The sequence below is a fragment of the Cyprinodon tularosa genome, unplaced genomic scaffold (genome assembly GCF_016077235.1).
Source record: "Cyprinodon tularosa strain WSP-4 unplaced genomic scaffold, ASM1607723v1 ctg46, whole genome shotgun sequence".
NCBI classification, from domain to species: domain Eukaryota; kingdom Metazoa; phylum Chordata; class Actinopteri; order Cyprinodontiformes; family Cyprinodontidae; genus Cyprinodon; species Cyprinodon tularosa.
Window position 1 is genome coordinate 2,256,343 of NW_024039185.1, and position 15,590 is coordinate 2,271,932.

At 37.0% G+C, this 15,590-nt stretch overlaps 1 protein-coding gene across 1 annotated transcript; it reads left to right on the plus strand.

Annotated features, from left to right (window-relative positions):
* The first annotated feature begins 1,268 nt into the window (after nt 1-1,268).
* Nucleotides 1,269-11,100, plus strand: lrrc4bb (leucine rich repeat containing 4Bb). Its single transcript, XM_038300938.1, has 3 exons — nt 1,269-1,759; nt 6,340-6,855; nt 6,959-11,100. The coding sequence occupies exons 2-3, from the start codon at nt 6,613-6,615 to the stop codon at nt 8,933-8,935; spliced, it is 2,220 nt and encodes a 739-aa protein (XP_038156866.1). The 5' UTR covers nt 1,269-1,759; nt 6,340-6,612; the 3' UTR covers nt 8,936-11,100.
* The last annotated feature ends 4,490 nt before the right edge of the window (nt 11,101-15,590 follow it).

Consider the following 15,590-nt stretch of genomic DNA (forward strand, 5'->3'; position numbering starts at 1 on the left):
CAACCACTAATTTCTTCATGCCATGTTTCCAAAAAGCTTGATTTCCACATGAAATCTGGCTTTTTGGAAGTTCTCTCTTTATAACTTAGAAAGAGACTGACCTGTCTGCTGTGTTCATTAGTTTTCATGATGCTACTTGTTCATTAATATTTCCTTAAGAACCCCTGAGGCCATCATAGAATAGCTAAATGTATACAGAGATTTAAAAAAATACATGTGATACCAGTAAACTCTGTACTGTCAGACTTTAAAAAGAAAATACAATTAAATTTCTCAAATTGCTAACAATTGAATCAAATTGATCTAACTTAATTAATTAAGTTTATAAGTTAAATCTTAAATGAATTGGACAAACTTAATCCAATTACTTGTTTCCAATCGAAGCATTAATTTAAGTTGCAGCAGCAATATCTTTCTAGAATGCAGAAGGAATTTATTTATTGTTTTTTTAAATTTTTTTATCAAGACTATCCGAGTAACGTTACTTCCTGGACTGCTGTCGTCCAATCAATTCTTTCTATTATTAACACCAAACAGCTTAAGCATTGCCACAGCATAATGCTGCCTCTCCCATGTTTCACTATTGTGATGGGAAGTTCAGGTTATATATTCTCATCACACATACATTCTGCATTATAGGCCTTCACAGAATTGCTTTATTTAGACTGAAATAAAGTACACAGTATTATGCAAACAATTTTTAGTCTCAAGTTAAGTTAGGTTGCACTGGATCTGTTATACAATGTTCGCAGTAAAGAGGAAGTAAAGAAATACGGGACTTTCAGGAAAAAAAATCCCAAACCAACAAGAAAAAACTTGTTTCCTTTCTTCTTTCCATCATAGTTTGAATAACATTGTGTAGATTTTTCACATTATTGAAATAAATACATTTTATTTTGTGGGGACAACTGGAACCAGAATCAAATTAAATCTGGTGATTTGCATATAATAAAAAAACTGAAAAAAAAAGAAAATCTTAAATTTAAATTTAATCTGCAGAAAAACACACTGACTCACATTGTCCAACTGATATTTCAGTGCTGCTGAGTCATATTGATAAATATGACTATACAGCTGCTCAGTATCCAGAGAGCTTATGTTGCAGCAGGGATGCGAGACAAAACCTGCATAGTTAAATAAAAATCTCATCATTCTAGCTGTATTACGCTTTGATTTATTCTCCAAGCTTCAGACGATCGCAGCTTCATTTCCCCACTCCAATTATGCCTTAGTGGGATTCACTCGGAAACATACGGAAAGTGCGTAAAGACCCGCGCGCTGGACGCAAACCGCTCTGCCCAGCGGCCAACGTCGCGTTCGCTGCGCTCCTCTCCAAGGATAAGACGCATCGATGCGCTCGTCCCCGACCTCGTTCCCCAAATGTGACAATTATAACATCATTTTCTTCATCGGCACGTAATCTGATCTTTTTTCCCTCTCTCTCTCTCCTTATTTTTTTTTATTTATTTATTTTTTTTACATCGCTCCCTCCCGCCTGTTCTACGCGTGTGTGTGGATTGTGTTCATCTTTAACCTGCCAGCACTGTAGCCCCCCTGCGTTGCGTTGGCGCTGCGGATCTGGCTTACAAGAACAAGAGCCAGCTCACAGCCGTGGAAACAAGCGAATCAATTTAGGGGAGAGACAAGGAGAGACAGATAGCGAGGTTGTGGAGGGGGGGAAAGGCACGATCGCAGAGGGGGCACGAAAGGGAGAGAGGGACGCAGACATTACGCCGCATGCAGACGCCGAATATTAAAGGTATGTACTGTTTTAAGATTTATTAATTTTTTTGGACACAGGTAGAAAAAAGACACTGATGCTCTGCGTAATTGTGCAGTTTTCTTGTTTATCTGTAACTATGCTTAAATTAGTCATCAGATTTGATAAATATCCGAAAGGTTAAAGATGCAATACATGTCTGGTAAATGATTAATAGCTTATGATTTTATCATATAATATAGCAACTCCATTTTAACATACCCTTATATAAGCCTAAAAACACGCGCACTGGGCCTGTTTTTCCTAAGAAAATAAAAGGAAAAACTAAACATACAAACAAACAAACAAAAAATAACAATGAATATGTATATAGTGGGTGCAGTCGTGTTGTCATTACGCGATGAGAGAATGGATGCAAGCCATTTTGTAATGCAGCATGTGCAGAATTAGGCCTATTCAGAATTTCAATTGCGTTCCCAGAGAAGGTGCGCCGTGTGGCGAGCGCAGCTGCATAGATGAATAAGGCCATTCTGTGCTATTGTAAGGAGATATCAAGCTGGCGGCTATAAGATGATGTGAAATTGCAGATTTGGATGGGAGCTGCAGGTAAAAACGGTTGAACTGATTCATTTTTGTTATTATTTTTGGTGATTATCTTTAAAATCTAAAAAAAAAAAACCCAACTTTCATAGTAGTCAGAAGACGACAGAAAAGGACATGTTGTTATTTAGATCTGGTTTTATAAGATGCTGGTGGAAATGCGCCCTTTCCTACCTCGATTCCCACGTCCTGAATCAATCTAGCGTTGTCATAGTTACAGTAGATGATGTTGGCCCTGCTGCACCTGTGCAGCTTTGTGCTCTTCCTCGTCATTAGTAAATACATGATGTATAAATACAGGTCTCAGGCTTTTTTGTTCTTGCCTTATAATGACAAAACATTTTCTTTCTTTGCAGACCCATAATGTGATTGGTTTTGTAGTAGTTGGTCAGCAGCTTGCAGCTAATTTGTCTTTCACGACCCTGTGCTTGTGCTCGGATCAAATCAAATAATCAATATTTACACGGTTGCAATCTGCTCTTGACGTTAAAAAACAGCTAAATCCAAGGAGGGGAATATATCTGGAGAAATAAGAAAGACGATTTCAATATGTCACAGTGAAGTAAGAGATTTAGAGAAGTTGGAGTGGTTTTCTAGATTGTTAAAAACAAATCAAACAAACAGCATCAATATATTGACTGTTCCTCTTAGGTTCTAAGAGGAAAATTTGAGGATGGTAGGTAAAATTAACAGGTATCCATATACAGTATCATTCTTTGTTGAAATATAATGTGTTCTTAAAAACACCCAAATGAATGGCCCTTTATAAGTATCAAGATTTTTTTTCTTATATATAAGAGGGTATAAAGCAGAGTTGGGTATTGTACCAGAATATTTAGTGGTGTACTTTAATAATTTTTTTACTCCAGTAAAAGTAGAAAGTAGTCATCCACCATCTTAGTGGGTAAAATGGCTACTAAAATACTGAGTAATTATTGGCTCTTAAAAAAGGATTTAATGTTTAAAATAATTTAATTAGACAGTATTATGTTCAAAATCAGGTATTTTAAAATTAATACAAATAGATAACACAATTACAAAGTTACAACTGCAGGCAGAATGAAAACGTTTCCAAACATAAACATCTAAAACTATTCTTAACACTAGGTATTCCATATATATAAGGAAAGCGTATAGAAGATAGGCTACAATATCTGCACTGTTTATTGTATTTTCACCTGATCTCAAATAAGTTAAGTTACTCTCATAAGAATATTCCTTAGATAAAAGTAAAAAGTATTGTAAAGTAGAAGTAGATTATTACAAAATTACATTATTTTCTAAAACTTAGTGTAAATGTTACCAGTTACTACACACTTTTGGTACAGAAAATGGATGAATGGATAGAATTACGCATAATTGCTTGGTTAGCCTCAAATTCCAAGTAAAACTAATCTATTTTCAGAATTACCTTTGTGTTCTCAGTTTCTATACAGTTTCTTAGAAACATTGCATCATTTCTAAAAATGTTGTCAATGACAATAACAATGCTAGGCCTGTAGGTAGCAATGTAACAAGGACACTATAAATACAACCAAAAGATGGGCTTAGATTTTGTGACTGAAGCTTGCACAATAGCTGACGGTTTAAGGATTTTAGTTGGTTGTGGGGTGAAGACAATAATTATTTACGAGAAAGTCAGACAGTTAAAACCCCTCACATGATATGCCATTTTTGGAAATGTGTAATATGCAGTTTCTACACCTTACCTATTAATAAAAAATAAATACATGCCCAAAACCTTATGGCTCAATAGCCAGCTACCTCCTTAATCTGTTTTTCAGCCCATTCACTGTTGGAAAAAGCACATTTTGTCTGCTGATAGAGCTGGTGTTCTGTTATTGGTTGAATGTAAAAAACACTTTATTATTTCACAATTCAATGTAATGCTACATCCATTCTCTGCATATGTTATTTGGTCAAAAAAGACGAGAATAACACTAAAATAAAAACAATTTAAGAGAGCTTTTTCCAATGATATTTTAAATGTAAATAGAAACGGAGGGGGTTACCAATGTGTTTGTCAAACAGAAGATGTGGGATGTGCTCACCATCTAAAAAAGGCCTATTTTTGTCACATTTTTTAGTGTTAGCTTTTAGAAAAACTGCTTTATCACTTCTTCGAATGATAATTTCAGTAATGACTCATCTTGACTTCAACCTCAGATTTCACAGAGATGCCAGATCTGCTTCCGCTTCTCTTATTGAAGGCCAAGGTTCAGACTGATCAGATTCAGAAGCACTCTTTGTCTTTATCCGTAGCTTTTGACCAGAATTGCTAGGAATCACAGATTAAAGCAGATATCTGGTCATTTAGACTAAACAGGTGCTGCTGGTTTGTTTTGCAAGCACACATCAAGCTTAGCTAAATGCAGTGGCGTCGAATAAGGCGACTGGACAGTAAAAACACAAGATGGTGAGTGAGCAGGTTGCCACAGCAACCATGTTCCTAGGGGTGAATGCATCGCTGCTGCACAGGAAAACAGATGCTGAGAACTGGCTATGTATGATACTGATGAAAGAACCCCAGTTTGATAAAGAAATTGGGAAAAAAAACTACACAAAGAGGTTGCTCTCAAACAGAATAGTGATGATCAAAATGAATGTCTGTTAAACACAGATGCCTTCTTGATTCTTTTTATTTTCCCCCGAGACGTTAAAGCCATGTGACCATTAAAGTTAAAGTGTCAAGCATGAGGTGTTTGAATAAACAATAAGCACTTTATCAATTCAATCATTGTGCCTCATGCAGCCCAGGGATGTCTAAACTTAGAGTTTATTGATTTCTGCATAAGTTTCTGTTTGAAAATATTTTTTTCATTCGTCTAACCACAAACGACAAGAGTACAAAGCACTTTTATAAACGCTTCTCTTTGAAATATTAAAAATTTTTTAAAGGTTGTTAACATAAATCTTTGTAGGACTTAAATATGGAATGCTGTACACAGCATGTGCATTGATATAAAATGGCAAGTATAAGTCATTATTACCCAATACCACTAATTAAAATCTGATACACAAACATGTGGTTTCTAGTTTTTCATACTATGCTAGGGCTCTATGATTGTCAGCCGCAGCACCCAGAAGAAGGAATAAAGGTGGTAACAACCACCATATTAATTTAGTGACCCACCTTGTATTGTATTCTATAAATTAAAATGACCATGTTTAATGAGTTATAGCTTTAATTTATAAGCTTTTTAAAAATAATACAAAATAACCTTTTCTTTCCTCTAATCATCAATCCTAAATTTTGCAACAGCTAAAAAAAACATTTTTAAACACAGGGGTCCCCATGTCCACTCCTTGAAATCGTGTAAGCTGCAACTTTGTGGTGCATCTTTTCTCCAACACATCTAAATAAATGGCTGAACTCTCGCATCATCGGCAGCAAATAACTGTGCATATTCCTGGTTGCAGGCCAGTCATCTGATTCAGGCGTGTTGGAAAAGTGATGCATCTAACAGTTGTAGGATAGTAGATCTCAAGGGCTGGAGATGTGCATCACTGTTCTGACATTACGAACCAACTGGTTTTTAGCAACATGGCAATAGGGCCTTGTTTACTTATTTGTTTTTGTTTGAGTAAGTCCAAAGGATCAAATAAAAATATATAAATATATTAGACCCAAATCTTTAGTTAGCCCTATCAATATGGTGAAATAAAACTTCTGAAATTCTCTGCCACACTTTTTTCCTTTGTTTAAGTATAACATATTTTTGGCAGAAGGATACAACATTTCAGGGTTTTGCTCATCTGTAGTTTATAATTACACCTGGTAATTCAATGACTAAACAATCACAAACCATGACCCCGGTGTTTGGCTCAACATCGAACAAGAACAAATCATTTGCCCTGTTAGCTACACTTGCATCAGGGACAATTCTTAATCAGACAAACCATATGACATAATCTGTATGGATTTAAGAAAAAAACTTGCATCTAGACAAATGTTAAATTGCTTGATCTGTGCATTCACTTCTTCTCTTTTTTGTCTGTGTGTTTCCTTCTTCCCACAGTGAAAAGCAAGAATTTCCACAGGGACGGGGCTTTCCCTTAGCTTTATAACTACTTTGGTAGCAAAATGCAGGACATATTTCAGTGAGACAATTAAAATACAAGTCTGATTCCTGAGAAAATATGAGCAAAGTGAACATCTCGAGTTTTTGAAGTGACTCCTCAACAGACAAACTCCGATAAGACCATGAATGTAAAGACAAGCACTTAATTGACACTTTTGGAGGTGACTAATCAATATTATAGTACTAGGGGTGGGTCATGACTCAGTTGCCATGCGTCTTGTCATGGTGACCAACCCCTGCACCCCTTCCCCCCTCCTCTGGTTGGTCCAGCTCCTGTTGTGGTTTCACCACCATGGACCCCAGCTGACAGAGGCTGCGCCACCATGTCCCAACCCCTGCTCGTGCTCCAATCAAGCGAGCCGGGTCATCTGTACAAGGAAGAGTTTGGACCAAATTCCAGACAACATTTCAGAAAACACAAGATACCTCAATCTACAAGAGAACTCAATTCAGGTAAAGATGGTTTGGGCTTCTAATGTTCTATTAAAAGGTGTTTTGATTATAATAATTCTGATGTTGCTACAATATGTCTTTTTTTCTTCTTTGTTTATACAAGGTGATCAAGTCTGACACATTCAAGCATCTGCGGCATCTGGAAATTCTCCAGCTTTCCAAGAACCACATTCGACAGATTGAGGTTGGAGCTTTCAATGGCCTCCCCAACCTGAACACATTGGAGCTTTTTGACAACCGTCTCACAGTGGTACCAACTCAAGCTTTTGAGTACCTTAGCAAACTAAGAGAACTATGGCTACGAAACAATCCCATTGAGACGCTGCCAGCCTTTGCTTTTAATAGAGTTCCCTCATTAAGGCGTCTGGATCTGGGGGAACTCAGGAAGTTGGATTTCATCTCAGAGGCTGCCTTCGAAGGTCTGGTTAATCTGCGCTTTTTGAATCTTGGCATGTGTGGCTTAAAGGACATCCCCAACCTTACCCCACTTGTACGTCTTGAGGAGTTGGAGCTATCAGGAAATCAGCTGGGAATTGTTCGTCCTGGGTCATTTCAGGGACTTGTGTCACTTCGAAAGCTTTGGTTAATGCACTCCAGATTATCTGTAATTGAACGCAATGCTTTTGACGACCTAAAGAACTTGGAGGAGCTCAACCTCTCCCACAATTCCCTGCATTCTTTGCCCCATGATCTCTTCACCCCTTTACACCAGTTGGAGAGAGTACATCTCAACCATAATCCTTGGGTTTGCAACTGTGATGTCCTGTGGCTCAGCTGGTGGCTAAAAGAAACAGTTCCAAGCAACACCACATGTTGTGCTCGTTGCCATGCCCCTCCAGGCTTGAAAGGAAAGTACATTGGAGAGCTGGATCAGACCCACTTTGTCTGCTATGCTCCAGTAATTGTGGAACCACCTACTGATCTGAATGTAACCGAGGGCATGGCTGCAGAGCTGAAATGTCGTACTGGAACCTCAATGACATCTGTGAACTGGTTCACCCCCAATGGTACTCTGATGACACATGGATCATATCGAGTTAGGATTTCAGTGCTTCATGATGGAACCTTAAACTTCACAAATGTGACCGTGCAGGACACTGGGCAGTACACCTGCATGGTAACCAACTCTGCTGGAAATACCACGGCAACTGCTGTACTCAATGTATCTGCTTCTGACCCTACTAATGGCTACAGTTATTTCACCACTGTCACAGTTGAATCAGTGGAGCCAAGAGAAGATGAGAACTCAGCAAGACAGTATGTAAACGAGACCTTTGTTGGCTCCCCTAAGCCTACTGGTCAACGAGGGGTAGACGGTCAGTCTGGCTTTACTATATCACCATCTCTGTCTTCACTGTCCTCACTGTCACCCAGATCTACTGAAAATGCGGTGACCGTGTCTCTAATGGATGTAACCAACATTCCAGGCCTGGATGATGTAATGAAAACAACCAAGATCATCATTGGTTGCTTTGTGGCCATTACTTTTATGGCAGCTGTAATGCTGGTGGTCTTCTACAAACTTCGCAAGCAGCACCAACTACACAAACATCATGGTCCAGCAAGAGCAATTGAGATTGTCAATGTAGAGGATGAAATTGGAGCTGGGCCTGGAAGTGGAATCTCTGGGGGTTCAACAATAAATTCTGGCACGAGTGCAGAAGGAACCTTAAGAATACATCACCCAGAAGTAGTCAACCTTCCAAATATTGGTCGCACAGATACCCTCAACCATTACTACAAAACACACCATTTCAACAACAACGTGATGGGTCTCAGTATCACAGACGGTATGGGACCAGGTGGAATCCTCAACAGTAAGAACCAGCATGGCCTAGACAACCCTATTTCCTGTACATCAGTCCCAATCTCTACATCAAATTTGCTCTCTACATCAGGCAATGGCACCAACACAATTCCCAGTTCTATGTCCCCACCACTGCCCATGTCTCTACCCATGCCGACTATGGGCTTACATGGATCAATCAAGGGTTTCATGGGCCAAAACCAGAATCCCCAAATGGAACCACTACTCTTCAAGGGGAGCTCCAAGGAAAATGTCCAAGAAACCCAGATCTAAAAAAAAAACAAGTGTGTGAAGAAAGGGTGAGCAAGCAGAACTCAAAAACAGGGAAGGAATTGATGTTGGGTTTACGTGTGGAATAATAAGACACTAGAGTGCATTGACCTTACACCAGGAGAAAGGATGGATTGACACGGCAATACACAAACACATAGACTTAACCCTAACAGTGTACTGAGCCAAGGATTACCACTATGGCCCAAGTGTGTTTGTAGAACCGATCATGGCCATGGAGATCAAGGAGTGACCATTGCTACAATGTAAATCTGTGCCAAAGCAAATGTTTTTTGCAGTTTCTACAAGCTGTATTCTCATAGGAAAAAAAAGAGACAAACTAGTCTGTCAGAGTAATTCGCTCCTCAAATTGTTGTTGGCCAGCAGAGATGAAAGTTACGCACAGCACTTACCACATCGCAGGATGGAGATGTTACAGAGTAAAATTCAAGAGACCTTTTCTTCCTCAAAAAAAAAAAGAAAAAGAAAATACATGAGCCACACTCTTAAGTGACTCAACAGACTCCCTAAAGATGAAAATTATGTAGGCATAATAGATGGACAAAAAGGTACAGTGCAGTACAAACTACTGTGAAAAATCCACAAATAATATAAATATATTTTCATCTAAATATGTATCATTGCAGACTCCAATGCACACATATTTTGGGATGGATGTATAAGCTGGTATAGTTTGTTTCTTCTTTGTGAATAATCAGGGGCGGTGACAGGTGGAGGTATGTTATGTTTTAAATTTGGCTACTTCTCAGAAACATAAGGGCTCAATTGCAACACTCATTGTGAATCTCTCAATTGGCTTTTGTGACCATTTAGGTTGTAGAACAGCAAATGCAGATCTCTGTTTGACAAACTTTCATATGTTGGTTCAGTAATAATCATCATTGCAAACCTTTTGTGTTTTGAGAGTGTATTATGTATTTTGTAAAAGCCGACTTCATGGTATTTAAAACGATACATTCTGATACGTAAATGCCAGTGTCAAATGTTGGCAAAATACTGTTTCACCAGTATAACAAATTTATCCAATGCAATTGCCTGTACTGGTAAAAATAAAGTATTGACATTGTGTTATTTGAATCTGATCATAGCTGGATAATTGCTTTCAGGCTGGAATTTAATACAACCTGTGTTCTCCTGCAGCAGAATGCTGCCAAAATGATGATTATACATCTTCAGCAGCATTTAAGAAAAGAGATTAAGCATTCATTTGAGGATGATTGGAGTGAGTGAAAATGTACAGTATATTAATAAATAATGTCTGGTTGTATGACTATTGTAAGATTCACATTTTTACAGTGTAACTTTCATATGTTAAATGGCATTTACCCTTCCTGCGTTTCAATAATGTATTCCTTTATTTTTGTTAGTTTGATATAATGTGTACAGTTGTCTAGCCATGTGTCATTAAGTGTGAAATAAATCAATCATATATTGGGTTGTGGCGGGTCAATATGGCAACCACGCGAGTAAGAAGCAGACATTATGCAGTCTCTCCTGTGCTAAACCTGGATTGAATGTATGGTTTTGTGGTTTAGCCATTAGTCACTCTGGTAATGATAGGGGCCATCTGTTTTGTAATGCTGTTCAAACAGGCTTTTACTCACTCTCCCATACATTGCTCACAGTCACCGCCGGTTCTGAAAAATACATGTTTTTATATAGGCAGTTAAGTCTGAAATTAGTCAGCTTGCTTCTCCCATGATTATTTTTTTTAGAGAAGTTGATCATTATGAATGAATGCAAGATTGAAGAAAAATATACTAATACAATAAATACTTACATTTTTAAACAGGAACTAAATGTCTGTTGCAATTGAGCTCAAACTGAACTGGTGACCATTCAATCCAGAGCTCCCTCATTAATTTTGTGGCTTTTTTGCACCCCTTTCTCAGATTTAGTGTTTTTAGCTAACAATGCCATTTCAGAAGCATAAGCTTACATTCTTTGTGTTATCTGGAAAAGAAACTTTACTAACTGTAACAGGAGTCGAAAGGTCACAGTAATGATGATGATGATTATGATGATGATATGCTAAAAATGGGACATTTGTATGTCTAGTATAAGTGATGGATTTCCTGCCATAGAAGTTATGGAAGCAACATCTTCAATGCCAATGTACTCTTTGCTCTAAAATATGTTTAAAATTCTGTGAATTCCCATGTGCTTCTGTGAAATAACTAATTGCTTATGTTAGACATTTATATTTTTGGCCTTACTTGTGGATATATAGGTGCAAAATCTGGACAAAAGCCTCTTTTTCCATACAGTTTAAAATGTTAAATTCATATGCGTTAAAAATAATATATTTAGTGTTTATTTCTGTTTCTTTTGATGATTATTACTAACAGTAAAATGAAAAAAAATTCTTAAAAAAGGTTAGAAATTGTTTATTAACAGTAACAAAGGATTTGGATGCTTAAACATTACATTCTGACAACCTTGTGACCTACAAATTCTTTGGAAAGACAACGTTTTTTTTTACACTTGTCCAGCAGATATTCACTGACAATTAGCATAAAGAGGGTATGCCAGACAAGATCATTGCTAAAGAAACCAGCTGCTTACACAGAACTGCATCCAAGGATATTAATGGAAAGTTGAGCGGAAGAGAAAAATAGAGCAGAATATGGTGTTCAAGCCTAATTAAAAACTGCAGCCTAGTCAGGATTGTGAAATAAGGTTTATTTAGGAGTTTGGAGTTTTGGCTTACAGTAAAGCATCATAGACACTTATCCAGGACATGGGTAACAGGGGTTGCATTTCTAGTGTTAAACATCCCTAAATCATTTTTTAAGAACATCTTAAGTAGATTTATCTGTTTTAATAACCGTGGTATTAGTAGCTATGTTTACATGGACAAAAATAATTGGATTGCCGGCCTGATGAGATCAGAAATGTTTCATTTTAACATGTTTGACTGATAATTGGAATCCAATTTGGTCTGTTTGAAAGAGAATTCATTTCGAAAGAGAGAAGGGGGTTTTTCCAGTCGCCATTCGATTGGCGTTGATGTACACACCTGTATGGATTTTTGGAGGAAAATAATCTCCACTGCGCATATCTGCAACATTAACGTTATGTTTTCTTTTTACTCCTAATCTTCACCACTGGCTCCTGGTCCTTGGTGGAGGAGATGGCACTAAATGTAATGAGGGGATGAACATGCCATCCTGCCCTCTAAACCTATAGCGAAGAGGTGTTAGGATAAGGTACCAATGAACCCCTAACTAAAATGACAACCAAAAACGAAAGAATGGAAAACAATAAGACAAAGGTCCATGATGGAAAAAAAACTACATAATCAGATATGACTGAAGAACCAAATAAACAAAGAGTTGCTAAAGTTGAGGATGAGCAGACAAGTGTAGGTTTGTTTACAAAACAGGCAGTCTCTATTTCTATTACTAAAGCATTTCTGGAAAAATTGGCCATTTCCCCAGAACCTTAAAAGGTCTAATTCGATCAAACGCTTCATGCATGTCATGATTTATTTATTTATTTACTGTCCATATAAACCAAGAGTTTCTGGTCAACCGACGATCATATTGGGAAAAGTTTATCCATTTAAACATAGCTATTTTGTTTGTTTGGGTGATAAACAAACACAATAGCTATCAATCCTATGAAGAATCTAGATTATTTTCTATATTGTCTAGATATAAGGATAGGAGACAATAGAGCCAATGGGCTGAAAGCCATTATTAAAGCAACCAGGGTCTCTTAAGACACTTTCCTACTGAAATGAGTGGGTTAACACTGGTTTTTCAAACACGGGTTGACCCATTAAACATTCCGCATATGGCCTCTTACTACTGGCAAACACTTACTTACTACTGGAAAGCAACATGCAAGGGAGCTATGGATTTGTTTTGCCTTATTTTGTTGGCTCTTTAGTCTATCCTAATTCACCTTTACAATGGTGTGAAATGTTTATCGAATGCAAGCAGAGTTTTTTTGTCTTGTTTTGTCAGACACGACTGGCGCGATGATGTGACATAAATTTGTTGCGCTCAATTTTATCACGTAAATTAGTGAGTTGCCCCAGGTCCGATGTTTGGGTCAGTGAGCTGTTCCCACCGCCACTAAAACCTGTTTGTTTGCAGGTTTAAACAGATTTTTCAGCCAGTGGTAAATAGATATTAGACACATGCTGATCTCAATGCCATGCTGCATTGATGCAGAAATGTATACCAAAGGAGCCCCAACAAAGTCCCTAAGTACAGATAGAGCAAATGTGTCGACATATTTTTTAACAGGCAGTTGAAATTTCTTTGTTTAACATCTAGTCTTCAACCTTATATCCCAATTTGTAAAAAGAAAAACACACACACACACACACACACAAAAAAAAACACTTTGTGGTTTTCACTAGCTCAAAGCTATAATACTAAACGTAACAGAGATAAATACTTAAAACATATCAAAATGAGTGCAACCCTGAATTTTACTTTAAAATCGATCACTGAAGTAAAGAAACTTTTCAGTGATATTCAAATTTATTGATAATCATCAATAATCGTGTAACTGTTATTAGGTGGGTAGAGTTCAAGTGTTCACCCAAAAAGACATAAAGATAATATAAAGGAAAGCCTGGACTCAACATATAGGGAGTCCATTTATGTGCTACATTTCATGATCCTATTGTTGGATTTAAGCGGGCATACCAAAGGCCTTCTTTTCGATTCTAATTTTTCTGGGTTACATTTTTCAATTAGATATTTAATTTAAATCCCTGAAACATCTGATAATAATATTGGTGAAGACTCTTAGTCATCTAGGTCATAGTTATTCCAAAAAAAGTAAAAAAAAAAAACAATCCAATGGACTTTGTTTCCTTTGTTTGTTTCCCATTGGTTCTAAAGAACCCAAAAACTGCCCATTCCCAAGGGGGAGAACCCGTTTGTCGGGTTAAATTTCTAGGCCAAAACAAGGCTTTGTTTTTCGAACTCAACACTTTTTATGACATAATGAATTGAAAAAGCTTCCTGGATGGGAAACTTTTTTCATCTGACAATAATGGTTCTCATTTTTCTTAACATTGGAAGAACTGCAGAACAACCTTCTTGTGCTGTATAAAGGAAGACCATTTATTCATATACTTGATATAGAGAAGAAGGGAGTTTGAACTATGTTAACAAAATACTGTATGACCCCATTCAATCAAGGACAAAGATCAAAAACCATGTAGACATGGATTTATTTTTTAGTTCTCCTGGATGTCCAAATGTCCTTAGGATAGACAAATATCTATTGAAGTATTAAGTACAAAAGGTATTATTGAAGTACAAAATGCCACTAGGTTTATATATATATATATATATATATATATATATATATATATATATATATATATATATATATATATATATATATATATATATATATATATATATATATATTTATTGCTATGTTATGGTACCCGTGATGATTGGGGCCCTCGGGGCAGTGACCCCCAAACTGGAGAAGTGGTTACAGCAGATGGAAATACAGACATCTCGGTCCAGAAGAGTGCAGTTCTAGGGACAGCAAAGATTCATTCCCTTGACTCAATGAATATATTCTACTTAAATATGACCAGGGATGTAAACTAATTCTAAATTCTGACCCCGATTGTCTGGTCATAGTTGATATATTGACACCATCATTGTCATCTATCTCCTATAATGGATGCTTTAGTTAGGATATTTTTTGGTCTGGTGAGAACAAAAACTTACTGAAATGGATTATTGTGCCTGAAACACCAAATTCCTGGAAAAGAAAATGCTCCAACCATTAGTGCATTTAAAGGTAAGCTGTTTTGTTTCATAAAATAATAAATTTATTGTGTTTTTTTATACATATCATAAAATGGGGCAGTGTTCTAACAAACACATGTAGAAACAGTTTCAGGTATTCAATTGCTTTGAAACTCTCAGCTGTTGCCTCTTCTCTTGTAGTAGCATCAGTTTGGGTCTTCATGGATTGTCATTAAATGTTTTCTGAAATCCCAGACTCATCCAGGTAAAAACATGTGTCTCACCTGTGTAAATCCTCCAGTCGGTCAAAATACAGAAATATTTTATCTATCACCTTGGCGACTGTCACACCTGCGACTGGCAGGCTAATTTTCTAGCTATTGCCTTGATTTTTTCTCCTAGCAAAATACGAAACCAGCTCACAAGGTCAAAAAGAAAATTAGTGTTCACATAAGTGACTGCTAAAATCGGTATAATGCAAAGTAATCATTTTAATGCCTTGTTTTATTTACATTTCATCACTGTATTACATTTTTGGAGAACCTATCCTTAGAAACACCCCTGCTCTATAAAGTAATGAGTATTAAAAACATGGTTAGAGAGAATTAAAAAAGCCACATGACATTATCAGGCTCTCAATCTGAAAATAAAACTCTAAAAGGGTGTCCTGATTATAAACATCTATATTAAAGTCATTTTATCAAATATCTTGAAAACATTGCTTTTTGGTTGGAATAGACATCATTCTATTAATCTTTGTTACCAGGACACAAATTAGCAGGGTGAGTCTTTAAGAGGGGTCAGAGTACACCCCTCCTCCTCATGTTGTTTTAACAAAATCAGAAAAAAACATCAATACATCCTGCACACAGTACGGTGTGACAGCTGCTTTAATGGATCAA